We start from the raw sequence: 14,008 nt of genomic DNA on the forward strand, positions 1-14,008 counted from the left end.
ATCAGCCAGTGTTCCTGGCAGCACTGGTGCTGTGATTTGTTCCATATATATGTATGCAACTGCTATACTTCCTTGTTTTCAAGTTACTTTATTTTGACTTCTTAAAATTCCTTTTAGTTCAGTGTAATGCCACATCTCTTGGCAAGGTATATGAGATGATGGATCCTGCTGTGTTTTTAAGTTTTGGGGGGAAGCTTGACGTAAACATAGTCCTTCTGTGAAAACAAAGAGAGCAGTAGGTTGTTGACTTTGTGAATTTGTGGTGTTGCTTTTAGATTGGAGGGCTCATTTCATGTGGCTGAATGATGTGGGAAAGTCAGTGACCTTTCTTTACCTTGATGATGATTCATGATTATAAAGATAACAAAGATAATGTAGAGCTAATTAGAGAATTCTCTTTTTTTATGACTGACCTATTTCAAGCACTATCACTTGTCAGTAAAACACTTAACACAAAACGTACTTTGAGGTTCAGAGGTTGACCCTAGGTATGGGGTGAAATAGGAGAGTTACTATATTCTTTTTAGCTTTAAAATCATGTTATCACCCTTTAACTTCACCTTTTAAAATTGCATTTTTGTTTTGTACCCTGGTTGGTGATAGATGATGCAACAGACTATTTTTGGGGGAAGCACTCTTCTTAGAGTGCCTAGTTGGATTTTTGGAAGTGCTAAGCAGCTGTTTTAAAAGATCCTGAAATTTTGAAATGCTTAGTTGCAAATGTTGCAGATGCCTGAATTGCCCCTGGAAATCTGTTTTTGAATCCTGATCGGTATAGAACTGGGAGGCTTATCTCTTCAAGTTCCTTCCAGTGATGGACCCATGTAAGCTGAAATTTTAAGCCAGCTGTAAGCGGTGCTGCTGGTGAAGCCTTGTTTTCTGCGGCATTGGCTGTCTGAATCTAATCAGATGAAGGCTTTTGTTGAAGTTTTTCTCACGGTCAATATGTTTAGAACATCTTTCAGCCATGTAGATTCTCTGGTGTCTAATATTGGTACTCAGACATACAGTAGTCTTTCTCATTAATGGGGGCACTAAATTTGGTAGTGTCTTCTCTGTCTGGTTGCCTGTTTTCATGAATCTTGTAGGCAGTTAAGATCTTTGCAGAGTACACCCTTCTGTTAAGTTTGGTTCATGTTGGATGATGGGATTCATCAAAGTACGTATTAACTACTCGTGTCTCATACCCTTAGCAAGCCAAGCTAAGAATTTAAGCATGCTGGTTACTTGGTTATTAGCATGTTACTCCTTTAATTGATTAACTTGTCTATCAGGATTTTTTTTTTATTATTCTCAGATTTATTTAAGGATAAGTCTTTCTCTAGAAAACAAGATAGGTGATTTTATTTCATGAGGCATCTTTGATTCTTCTTACATCCACGCGTACTTTGTTTTATTGCCTATTGCAAGATTATACAGAGACTGTAGTAACTTGTTTTTCTGGTACTGTTGTGCTATTAGCACCAAATGCTCAAAAGTTGAGGATTAGGTCACATAAAAATCATAAAGTAAAAGTGGAGCTGAAGAAATTTCATTTTTCTTCAAATTCAGAATGTTTAAGACTTTGTCAGTATAGGAGCGCAGCCTGGCCAGGTTGGTTACTTGGATCCTAGAGTTGAAGTAGTGGATTGAACATTAATGTATAGATGAGCACAGTGTTGTGTAACTTATTTTATTACCCTCATTTTATTACCCTTATATTATTAACCTCATGAAATTCAAATGATGTAACATGATGACAGTAGCAGCACAACACATTGGAATTACCTAATAGAGAACAATTACCTGAGAACTATTTTTAAACGTTTTTGCAGTTACAGATAGTTGAAAAAACATGGTTGATCCAGATTAGTCACAGCTTCTCTGGAACTGTGATTCTGAGAGCAGCCAGTTTGACTTGAGACATTTTGATATGGGATATTGTTGCCTCAGCTTCAGGAGTAGCAGATGATAATTCTGAGCTGGCTCTTCTAGTGAAAATTTGCAAGGCTAATGCAAGTGGAGCTTGTGAAATGCTGTGGCATCAGTCATGAGTGGTATCTGCAGTTAGTGATTCAACAGCATACACATGGAGTAAGGGAAGAACAGGAAATGGGAGTTGTTCTTCTTTGTTTCTAAAAATATTACAATTGGAATGCAAAAAAATGACCTATTATGGCTATACTAATAAATGTATCAAAAATCAGAGCTGATTTAAATAATACTTTTAGTCTTATCTTTCAAAGATCAAGAATTTTACTAATCAAAATCTAAAACTCTCTTGCCTTTTCCACTGCACTCTTAGTGTAGTCATTATATTATGAGTTTCTTAAGGTAGGACAAGTGTCTTTCTAACTGAGATATATTTTTGCTCATAGGGACTTTACATGACGTTGAGATGTGTTGTCTAACCCAGGTGATAATTGATTCCCTAAGTTCACGAAATTCATTTGTAGTGGTCAAAACATTATTACCATATGCTGTAGAGCTCAGTGTTAAAGGTTAAGAGAGCAGATTTCAACTGGATGCACTGAAGGACTGTTCTTGGTAATATAGCATGGATGGGACTTGCGGCTGAGAGCAGGGTCAGAAGCAAGAGGCTTCAGCTGGGGCAGGTAAGAGGTGCTGTGGCCATGCTGTCTGGGTCCCAGGTCCAGCTTGGGACCAAGGTGCCTCCCGGAGCTCCCATACTGTGTGGGATCTCTTGGACCTCCATCACACCTATGCTCCTCTCTCTCTCTTTGGGGAATGCATTTTTACCCGGCTGTTGCCCATCCGAAACAATGCTACCTAGTTAATTTTTCTTGTTTTGACTGCCTTATGCTGATCTTTGCTTTTTCTCCCATGAGGTTTCCCTGGGTTTTGTTTCATCAAAGAATAACTACATTTCTTTGCTTTAAAGGCCTCTTGTGTGTGGCCTTTCTGCTCTTTGCTTGTCATCTCATTCAACTTTGAGAAGTTAAGCCTGTGATGGTTTTGTGCACCTGCCCAGCTTGACAGCAGATACCTAAAATGTAAATCCAAGTCTCGCTGAATGTTTTACCTTCATTAGTTTTACAAATAGTGAAAGATTGTTCTCTGCTGAGCATAGAAGACTGCTCATGTATTCTGTATCTTTTGTTTTATGCTTTGCTATAGCAGTCCATTAGATGTTCTGTATGTTTTGCACTGTTATCTGGGACTGAAAGCTGAGCAAGAAGTTAAATAGCAGCTCTTGTATCACAAGGAGAAGATAATGTAAGAATTCTTCTGTTAGTTTTTTTTGCTCTGTTAGGAGGCAGATTTTGCTTGTGCTTCTGATGGAAGGACAGGAGGGGGCTCAAAAATTTCCTCTAAGATGGTAAGATTTCAAATGGATAAGCACTTAAGTAATATGCTCTGAATGTTTCCAGTCATGGCTGAAGTAAGAAAATAATGAAGAGAAGAGAAAACTCATCAAAGATTTATGTTTTGCCTAAGTCCACATTGACATAAATCAGGAGTCGCAATGTGGAAGTGGAGAACTGCAGGTTTCAAGGTGTGGGGACCTCACCGAACAGCATCTTAGGACTCTTGTACAATGCTTGCAAATAATTAGATGTGAGAACTGATGTGTCTCAAAACAGGATCTAGAAAAAAACAGCATATGGAGTGGGGAGTCATGTAAATTAGAAAGTAGGAAGCAAAAAAGACGAGAGTGTATTTTAAGTTACCACCCGTTCAGGAGCAAGTGTATCTCACTCAGCTCTCTGGAAAAGTTATGATATGCATCCTGGAGTTCCTTCTCGAAGGTAGAAGCTCAGAGCCTTTAAAAAAAAAAAAATCTTATAAATAGTCTACCCTCTGCTTTTTCTTTTTTTCTTTTCATTTTTAAGCAAAGCAAGCAGAGGTGGTGATGCCTGTCCGTGTCTGGGATCAGGTTAGTGAATGTATTCCTCCAGGGCGTGACAGATCTGGGTTCAATTCCCGTCTTTTCCTGAGGAAGTTCATGTACGCGTTTCCTGGGAGAAGGGCCAAGGATTTAAATAGTGAGCTTCCTGAAGTGGGATTCTCATTCCCTACTTCAGAATTTCTTCTTCTTTGCAAAGAAGAATCAAAGCTGGAGGGACATGGGCAGAGAGGGACCTGTGACTCTCTGGCTTAATGGTAGAGAATTTCATGTAGGAGGTTGAAGTCCTGTGTTGATGTTACTATTCCAAACACTGTGCATGGGTTTCCTTAAACTACTGTGCAATAAAATGCAGGAAAGCCTTCTCCCAGGAGGAAGGAAAGATTGGTTTCAATCTCCAGAGACAGATGACAGAGTTGAACTGGGTCTTGATATTTTGAATGGGTGCTTTCACAGCTGAGCAGCTGTGTAAGAAAGGGAGTAAACCCATCAATACTGACCACACAATTATGTTTTTTAAACAGAAACAGAGATTCTTGTATTTTGCGTGGCATCCATTTTGCATTGTCAGTATATTCAGAAAGCCTGTTAGTCGGGCAAGGTGGGCAGAAGGGTATTTGTCTGAAAAAAGTATTTTTTGTGGTCTGTCTTAATCACTGTTTGGAAGCAAGTTGCTCTATAACGGTGAGCAAGGAAGGGACTTCGTACCATAGGGCTAAGAAGTAAAATATTTAACACTTCCTCCCCCCTCCCCCTCCAAAATGTCAAAATATTAACTAAGGCTTGCAGTACTCTTATCCACAGTAACAGAGGGGAGCAGGAATGGTCTGCTAGCTACCCAGGATCGACTTCTTAATTTTGTTACTGATGTCATTCACTTGTTATCAGAGTGGGTGGACTTTGTGAAGCTGGCCACAGTACATTTTGAAAAGGCCAAGTCGCTGTGTATAACTCCACTGTATAAAGAAGATAAATTCTTGGCCTGCCAAGATGTTGTTTTTCTTTTATTTTTTTTTAATTGGTAAGCTTTTCTACCGTTATGTCTTGAACAAAGAGAAATTTTAGACTGTGCTGGTTTATAATGCCTTACTAATGCTTATTATTCTCTGATTTTCAAGAGGATAATCCAAAAAAAGCACAGAACAACTACAAGGGCTATTACACTGTCACTGTTTGCTTTGCAAATACCTAATGAGTAGTCTTTGTGTTGTCCAGATCTACAGGTGTTACAAAGAGTAAATCGGTCAACTAGTACTGCAATCTCTGTCCTTGCTAATTGGTTCTTACAGCAAAAATCTGCAATATATCTTCTTTCTGTCCACGAGAAAAGCAAAAGAGTGGTAGTGTGTCCACACATGCTGCTTCTACGGTATTTGCTTTCTTCCACTTAAAACTAGTGAGGCAGAGCCTGATGCACCAGACCTTAGTTCCTACTAAAACTATGTGGCTGTGGTTTTTCCGAGAAATATTTTGAAAAAAAAAAATTGACTCAAGTATAAATATCGACAAAGATTGTGGTAAGGCTGTTCTTCATAAAATGGCAATACACCTATGATGGAAAAGAAGCTTTTTCTTTTCCCTTTCTCTCGCAGTCTGCCCAGCTCTAATGGTTTCTAACACTTTCAGCATGGTTGTAAGGTCCCCCCTGCTTCTTGCAGTCTCATTTCTTTTCTCAACTTGTATCCACTATAACGAAAGCTGAGAGAGGGAGCAGAAGTTGCAGTTCAGCAGGTCAGTTTGTGAAAACAATTAGTGCTTTAAACACTGGGACTAGTCAGATGCTTTGTTTACAAGAACTTGCCGTTCTGCTATTTAAACGTAACATCCAAGTTTTCCTGTTTTCACCCTAAATGGCAGCAGGGCTTAATGTTGTCTACAGCATTCACAGGGATGTTTGATCCTGTTTGTTACAACGTGGATTTCGTGCTGTGGCTGCCACAGTTTCTTATGAGTCATACCTGAGTTCACCAAGCACCTCTCCTAGAAGATTTTGCAGGAGCAAGTAGTTTTCTGTGAGATATTCTGGTTGTGATGGCCATTTTTTCATCTATGTCATCTGTTTGGGATACTGGTTATAGTCTTTTCTTGAGTTTCTTCAGTAAATGTTTTTATATGGCATTGGGTTTTTCTGTAGTATTGTGTAATAAGGTTCTTTGGAAATTTACAGCTTTCACCTGAATTAATGATTAAAAGTTATCAGAGTTGTTCTAAAAAAAGTAAGTTTGGCCTAAAAGGAGAATATTTTGCTGAAATTTCCCTTGGTAAATAAATGGTGCACACCTGTGTCCTAAAGGTGCAAGGTGCTTTTACAGATGGCAACTAGAGCAACTTTATTTGGAATTTGTGAAAATAAACTGCTTTTAACTTTGATATATGCATAATGTCCAAGCCTTTGGGGCGTGCTGTGGAAACGTAGAAGACAGAATACTTGTTAAAGGCAAGCTCCACTTTTTGGGAAGGATTGTTTCCACAGACCTTTGAAAAATGTGTGTAGACTTGGAGTTTACTGGGCTGTTTCCTCCTTCCCTGAAAAAATTGAATGAGGGCAAATGATGTTGCAGCGATACTTTTATTTTTCCTTTTTTTACCTCTCGGTAAAACTTCGGAATCTGTTACCAGAGAAGCGTGTGTGCTTGGTGTAACCCTGGTATCTGAATGAAACGGATCTGTGCAAAAGGACAGAATGGAGTCTCAGTGCTGCTGTGATCTGAAATACTGTAAAAATCCTTTTTGTGATTCCTGGTTGCTTCTGTAAGGTCATAGTTTTCAGTATTATTTGTGCGGGGTTAATGTAGGAGGTTTTTGGTGCCCTTCAGGTCTAGTATTTTAAAATATGACACGATCTGCCTATAGACATAATAATGAGACGACAGAGCTAAATCATAATTTAATCGCATCACATCAGTGTAATGTACTCTTAGTACAGATCCGTTGGGCAGTTCCCTCTTGGTTTTGGACCTAAGGTTGGTGCATCTACATGACAGCGCCCGGTGCAGACTTACCAGGCTGGATCAGCCTAGGCTTGGGAAACTTGGGGAATTTTCAGGTGTGCTGAAAAAACCTGTGTCGATAATTTGGGCTGGTCTGGTCATTATTTTTGAGAGTGCTGCACTGGAACAGAGTATCAGACAGTGTGGTATTAGAAACATCTGATCTTGGACTCCTTCTTTTGAGAGGACGGATAGTGGTATGGATGATAACTTGGGTGTGCTGTATTCTGTGTCTGACTACGGTTTCTAATTCTGCTTGATGTGAGCTATGAAACTTCTGTTATCAAAGAATGGTTTGGGTTGGAAGGGACCTTTAAAGATCATCCAGTCCAACCCTCCTGCCATGGGCAGGGACATCTTGCACTAGACCAGGTTGCTCAAAGCCCCATCCAACCTGACCTTGAAGACTTCCAGTGATGGGGCATCCACAGCTTCTCTGGGCAACCTGTTCCAGTGTCTCACCACTCTATTCGTAAAGAATTTTCTCCTTGTGTCCAATCTAAATCTACCCTCTTTTAGTTTAAAACTGTTGTCCCTTGTTCTGTCACTACAGGCCCTGAGAATAAGTCTCTCTCCATCTTTCTTATAAGCCCCCTTAAAGCATTGCAATAAAGTCTCCCTGTGCCTTCTCTTCTCCAGGCTGAACAACCTCAATTCTCTCAGCCCTTCTTCATAGGAGAGGTGTTCCAGCCCTCTGATCATTTTTGTGGCCCTCCTCTGGACCCGCTCCAGGAGGTCCATGTCTTTCCTGTGCTGAGTGCTCCAGAGCTGGATGCAGTACTGCAGGTGGGGTCTCACCAGAGCAGAGTAGAGGGGCAGAATCACCTCCCTCGACCTGCTGGCCACGCTTCTTTTGATGCAGCCCAGGACAGAGATCGCTTGTCGTACAGCTTAGTGAAAGGTAGTTGCCTGTATACGTAGTTGTCAGTGACAGTGGGCTGGAGTTACCCCCGCTGATGAAAATGAACCAGGAACACGTGTGCTGTGTAGATGCAGAGCTTTCATAAATAGGAAAGACCCTCACCAAGCTAACGTGAGGGTTTTGACCTCAAAATTTTTCAGTTGAAATTGATTTTAAAATACGGTGTAGTTGAGACTCTACGGATGTCAAAATGAGGGAGAGTGGGTTTACACATTTTGTGTGCCTGAAGCTGCCTGGGTTACTTCTCCCACTCACGTGGTCAGCGTTTGGGAGTGTAGAAAGCTCAGTCTATATCAGCCTTTTCAGCAAAACCGAAGGCGGCAAAGTCTGACTTTCTCTATAGCTGTAAGTTGTATAAAGTATTTTAAAAATGTATCTTAAGATTTGGGGCTTTAAGGGTGAATCAGTTTATTATCAGACTTGTATTGTCTGATTATTATCTGTCGTATTGTGAGGCCTCACCTCAAGTACTGTGAGCAGTTTTGGGCTCCACAATGTAAGGAGGATGTAAAAATGGCAGAATGTGTCCAAAGGAGAGCAACAGAGATGGTGAAAGGACTGGAGGGCAAGACTTGTGAGGAGCAGCTGAGGCTGCTACGTTTGTTCAGCTTGGAGAAGAGACCAAGGGGTGACCTCGTTGCTGTCTACAGCTTCCTCATGAGAGGGAGTGGCAAGGGAGGTGCTGGTCTCCTCTCTGGTGATAGGACGTGAGGGAATGGCTTAAAGCTGCGTCAGGGGAAGTTAGGATTGGATATTAGGAAAAAGTTATCCACTGAGAGGGTGGTCATGCACTGGAACAAGCTCCCCAGGGAAGTGGTCATGGCCCCAAGCCAGCTGGTGTTCATGAAGTGTTTGGACAATGCTCTTAGATATATGGTTTAACTTTTAGGTTGTCCTGTGTGGAGTCTGAAGTTGGACTTGGATGATCCTCGTGGGTCCCTTCCAGCTTGGGATATTCTGTGCTTCTGTGACTCTATTGTAGTTACTCATTTAAAAACCCCTAAAAGCGATCTGAAAATATGAGAATAAAATACATTGGAGGAAGGATCAAATGTGTAGCCTTTATCCAATAAGCCTGTAAATCTAGAACAAGTCACGTGCAAGTGGAAATGTCTCAACACAGAGCTCTACTGAGCTTTGCTCTGTTGATTCTGGGGATGTTCTCCAGCATCCTGCTTCTGTGTCGTGGTTTCAGGTTTTCTTTTAGCCCTCCTTGACAGAACAGCTTTTGCAGAGAAATGTGCCATAGAAATGTTTAACAACATTGGAAGCATTTTTCGGGAAGGCTATATATAGATTTCAAGTGTCTCTTGGTAGGTTGCTGGTAAGGCCTAGGAAGGGATGCTGGAAGCAACCTAAAAATACTCCAGTTTGTTTTAGAATTCATGTTTTGGAATAGATCCATGCTTCCTTTTTTCATCTTTCTGCAGCTGATACCTAATGTCACCCTGAGAGATCATTTGGACTCACCAATCATTGCACTTACTTTTTTTTTTTTTTTAATATACGTGTGCGTGTGTATACACAAATGTATGTATGTGTAATGTATATAAAAAACCCTGGAATGTCAAGTCTCTCTTAATGACACTGGTCTGTAATGTGTCAGATTTAAAAAAAAAAAAAAAAAGTTCATTCCTTGCTGGAGAGTTATATAAGCAACACAGAGCAAGATAACTTCAGGTGAAATACTGTTCTTCATTCATTTGGGGGGGATCAGGTGTGCGTGTGGCGATGAGGTTTACAAATGACCCAGGTGGGAATGAATGATTTGTGGCCTATTACAATAGCATGATTTTAGATGTTATTTATAGGATATATAAATAATAACACAAATTTTACATCATCATCATTTTATTTATATGTTTATATACTATAAACATATAAATAAATATGACTATTTATTATAAACATAGAAATATAATTATTTATCGTAAAGATATAACTATAATTATTATAAACATATAAATAAATATAATAATGATGATGTAAAATATATATAGAGAGGATTGTTAACAACTGATCCCAGACATTTTTTTTTTGGTTAAAGAAATGTGCAATAGATACAAAAAATGCTCTCCTGTCCACACGTGAAACCAGAGTGCTTTCCAGTTATGTGATTTTTGTGATGACATGTGCAGGAGTTTCCTTGAGGGGGAGGGAGTGTGGGGGATGTGATATTTCTGTACTTTAATATTAAAGTCTGTGGTTGTATTGAGAGGTGAAGGGTTTTTTTGGTGAAGGGAGAAGGTTTGGTATCTGAAGAGGGAGTGACAGAGGGATCTGAGATGTGAATTTTTTTTTTTTTTTTTTTTTTTAGTTAAAAATTTCATTTTTGTAGCTTCATCCTGAACAATAGTTTCTCTGTGTAGAGTCCAGGGTGATGATGTATAAATTTCAATATTTAACTAAAATTATCTCATCCAAAGCAAAAGCTCGCTGTATTGTCATAGTTCTATGTTTGTAAAGTGGTGCTTAACCTTATCCTTATCCCTCAGATAAGTATTAGTGAATATTTTGCAATTCTAAAGAATTAGTAACATTAATACAGGTATTCTTGAAAGGATACATACTAGAAAAACAAAATAAGTCTTAGTACTCTGATATTTATTAGGAAAGTAAATTATATTGAGACTCCTTTAAATGCTGCTTTGGAGTCTTTATGCAGTAGCTCAAGAGGAGGAATAACTTCATTGTGTTGGTTATGGAAAACTGGCTGACTACAAATTTTTATTAGGACAAGTAATTTTTTCTTTGAATACATCATGTAAGAGAGTTTTCTTTGTAAATACTGTGTGGAGTAGCGGAATGGATGAATTTGAATAAGAATTCTTCTTCCACTTTTCTCAGCAGAAGCATTCAGTTACGGAGCTATGCATTGAACTTTTTTTATGATATGCATAAATATTTATCAGGGGGAGCTGGAAAAGATCTGCTAGGACCCCGAGTCTGTCCTCCTGCCAGGAGAGGGCTGTTCTCCACGCCATATGTTCTGACATGTTGTCAACTGTTTGTGTACATTATGCAGCAGTTGCTAAACAGTTGGTACTGTTTTCCTTTAAGAATGTGCCACTAGGTTCAGGACTGCACTGCATACTCTATAAAAAAATAGAAAAAAAAAAAATTCCCCCACCCCCTCCTAAATGTAAATTCAGCTTGTTCAGCAGCAGCCTGAAGCCTGGCTTTGTTTGCTATCGGAAGTGTGAGCTAAAGGGACAGACATTCCCCCTGCTCAGCTGGAGCGCAAAGCTACGTTTTGCCCTTGTTGCATTATTAATGGCACAATGTTTTTATGTTGCAGATGGCTAAGAGCTAGCAAGGCATATTCAAGACCATGATGGCTCAGTTTCCCACAGCCATGAATGGTAAGTAGCTCGGGTCGGTTTGTTTAGGTAGGGGTGGGAGCATTTGTCTTTATTATTTTATTTTATTTTTTTTTTTAATGCTGATTTTAGTCCACGCAGCAGCATTATGGTGAGTTTGCTGCAGACAGCTTCCTGTAGCCTAACTTGTACTCTAAGACTGGGAGAAACTCAGTAGAAGCGTTACTGCAGTGTAATTTGGAGTACAGATATGCCTGGAGCATCTAGTAATCTCAGATCATTTAAAGGGTTGAGGAAGGTGTGACTTGTAGTGTGAATACTGTCTGACTTCAGGTGGGGAATATGCTAAGTAATAGTTGATTAAACTTGCATACCTTTTCTGTTACGTAATTCAGCACAAAATGTGTTTCATTATAATACATTATGCTATTTATTTTAAACCGAAATATTTAAATGTGTTAAGCACTTTGCTACACTGACAAAAGTAATTGATCTTTCTCAAAAAAAATGTTAAGGATTTTCCTCTTGATTCTGTGCCCCATCTATTATAGAAACTTTTGGATTTGTTTCTCAGTGATTTCCTTTCAAAGACATATGAGAGTTGAAACCTTAAAATTGTTCGTGTGTGTATGTATGTGTTGGAGCTCTTTATTTTTAGAGCAAGCTTATTTGTGAAGACACAATTTGCAAATATCTGCTGAGAAATTTGATGTTTACCTGGTGTTGTTTACAGAGCTGGCCAAAATGAAAAGACAAGTGTAGGAACAATGCTTTGCACTTCAGATATTCCAGATAGGGAGTATTTCTCCTGATAAAAATAAGGAAATAGATATAAGAAGAAGTATTTCTTCTCTCATTTATCGGTGAAGGTTATTGCAGGACTGGGAGGTCTTTATTTAGCTAATTTAGAAAATTGTCACTGCTGAGATAAATTGAGTGAGTAAGGGGAAGTGGTTTTTTGCAGAACAACAACATTCAGATTTCAAATTAAACCTCTGTTTTATGCATCTTTCACATGTGCATAAAACATTTTGTGAAAAAATAATCAGTGTGATCAACACCTTTTTTTTATACAGTCAGCTGCAGTTTGTTCCAGACTTTGTGTCAAAGACTTAACAATAAAAGAGAAGTAAAAGGAATGAATATATTGTATATAACAGGGAAAAACCTAAATATTAGATTTTTTTTTCCACTTTCTTGGACAGAATGAAAAAGCATTTTTTTAATTGCCACATGCTTTTTGCTCCTCAATTTAAAATAAACAGAAACTCTTTTCAGGGAGGATACAGATTTATGTTCTTGGCTGTCTCCGTGGTTCATTTATGCATAAACTATTTCGTGTCTTTTTGGTTTGGCTTTTTACTCATTGGTTCTATTGGAGGATTGCAAGTATATTGACAGCACTGAGCACCTACGTGACTTGATCTCAGAAGTCTTAGTTTGGGAGAGCAATCCTTTCCTTGATCTGAAATCCCTTGGGCACTACTGTCCGCCACTCTCAGAAGGAACGGTGTCACAAGATGCAGCCTTTCCCTCACAGAATTTTACTATGAAAAACATAGTAAGAGAACGTAAGAGAGATACCAGGCAATAGTTAAACTGTTGCTCTTCACAGAATATTTGAATGACTGTGTGTAGTTTTGCAGTCATATTTCTTATCAGAATTGATTAAATTTCAAATAAGTAAGGTGGGGGGAAAAAAAGAGTAGTTTTAATGTGATTTCTGGATAAATACTGAGCAACCTTTGCTGTTGAAATTGTTCTTCTCTAATCTGTGTTCCTCTTCCCTGCTACTTACTACCACTGTTGTTTGCATTCAAAATAGATCACCTGCATTTACCACTCATTGCTCGGTGGAAACCTCTAATTATGTTGTTAGACCTTGGTAGTGACTTCAAGCATGAGATGAAGAATGAGGTTATGTGTGAGGCAACTAAACCATTAGGCATTGCTGCAGCCTGAGAGCGCTGGCTGCCTGCCACACCTTCATATTAGCAGAGCATTGACCCTTTCCTTTTGTATTCTACTAGGGCAAAATGGTGTTTTTCTTCTGGGGAAAAAACCTCTTATTCTTATCAAGGTACAATATACTTAGCTTTTAGTTCATTAGTAGTGTAAAGCATGAAGTAGTTTCTGTTTCAGGTTTATTTTTGGCATTTGGCGTTACAGAAAAGTGAGTGGGTAGTGTGGAGCAGATGTGTGTACAAGTGCGTGATTATATGACACAGGGTGACAACACGTTTGAGAACTGCAGGGTTCAAATGACAAAGCACGATAGTCAGTCTCAAACAAATCCACGTAGAAGATGCTGCAACACTTTATTTACCATCCTAAGCAGAGAAAGGGAAGTCTGTGCAGGACCTCAAGAAGGAAGGGTAACTGAGTCACGTTCTTGAGTTCCAGTTGAGAGACTCAGCTTCATTGAGGGCACCTTGAGCTGTTACTCAGAATATACCTCCACCAGAGCACGCTCCCAAGGCTGTCCAGCCTCAGCATGTGGATGATGGCCAAACTGTGTGTTGTACTGAGAGCTGGCATATTCTTTTTTAATTATGTGGTCACATGTAAACTTCAGCTTGTTGAGGTGTTGTGTGCTCTGGGGGCACATGCTCTTGCTAGACCGCTTACCTTTCTTCTCTAAGGTCATGAAAGGACGCGGTGAACAGAAAGGAGTTCCCTTTGACTCTCCATTTCTGTCCAAGGTGACCTTTGTGGATGCTGTACTAACAGGCTGGAAATTCAAAGAGGAAAAGCAGGACTTAAAGAGTGCATGTTGATTTTCCTGGAACTCAGGGCAGACCTGTCAGTTTTTACAAATTTATCTCCTGTGCAAAATGTAAAGGTTGTGATGACATTTTATATGAACAGGCAAGGCTGAATAACATGTTTCTTCTTATGTAGAAAGGCTGCCAATTACAAAATATACATA

The 14,008-nt window shown here is 39.3% G+C and overlaps 1 protein-coding gene across 5 annotated transcripts in view; it reads left to right on the forward strand.

Annotated features, from left to right (window-relative positions):
• Positions 1–14,008, forward strand: part of ITSN2 (intersectin 2) — a 90,382-nt gene that overhangs the window by 3,853 nt on the left and 72,521 nt on the right. For all 5 annotated transcript variants that reach the window (XM_075497810.1, XM_075497813.1, XM_075497814.1 and 2 more), the window contains exon 2: positions 11,058–11,121. In XM_075497810.1, the coding sequence (XP_075353925.1) occupies positions 11,091–11,121 (31 nt within the window). In that variant the 5' untranslated portion in view covers positions 11,058–11,090. The remainder of the gene's footprint in view (positions 1–11,057; positions 11,122–14,008) is intronic.

Source organism: Mycteria americana, chromosome 3, assembly GCF_035582795.1.
Source record: "Mycteria americana isolate JAX WOST 10 ecotype Jacksonville Zoo and Gardens chromosome 3, USCA_MyAme_1.0, whole genome shotgun sequence".
NCBI classification, from domain to species: Eukaryota; Metazoa; Chordata; class Aves; order Ciconiiformes; family Ciconiidae; genus Mycteria; species Mycteria americana.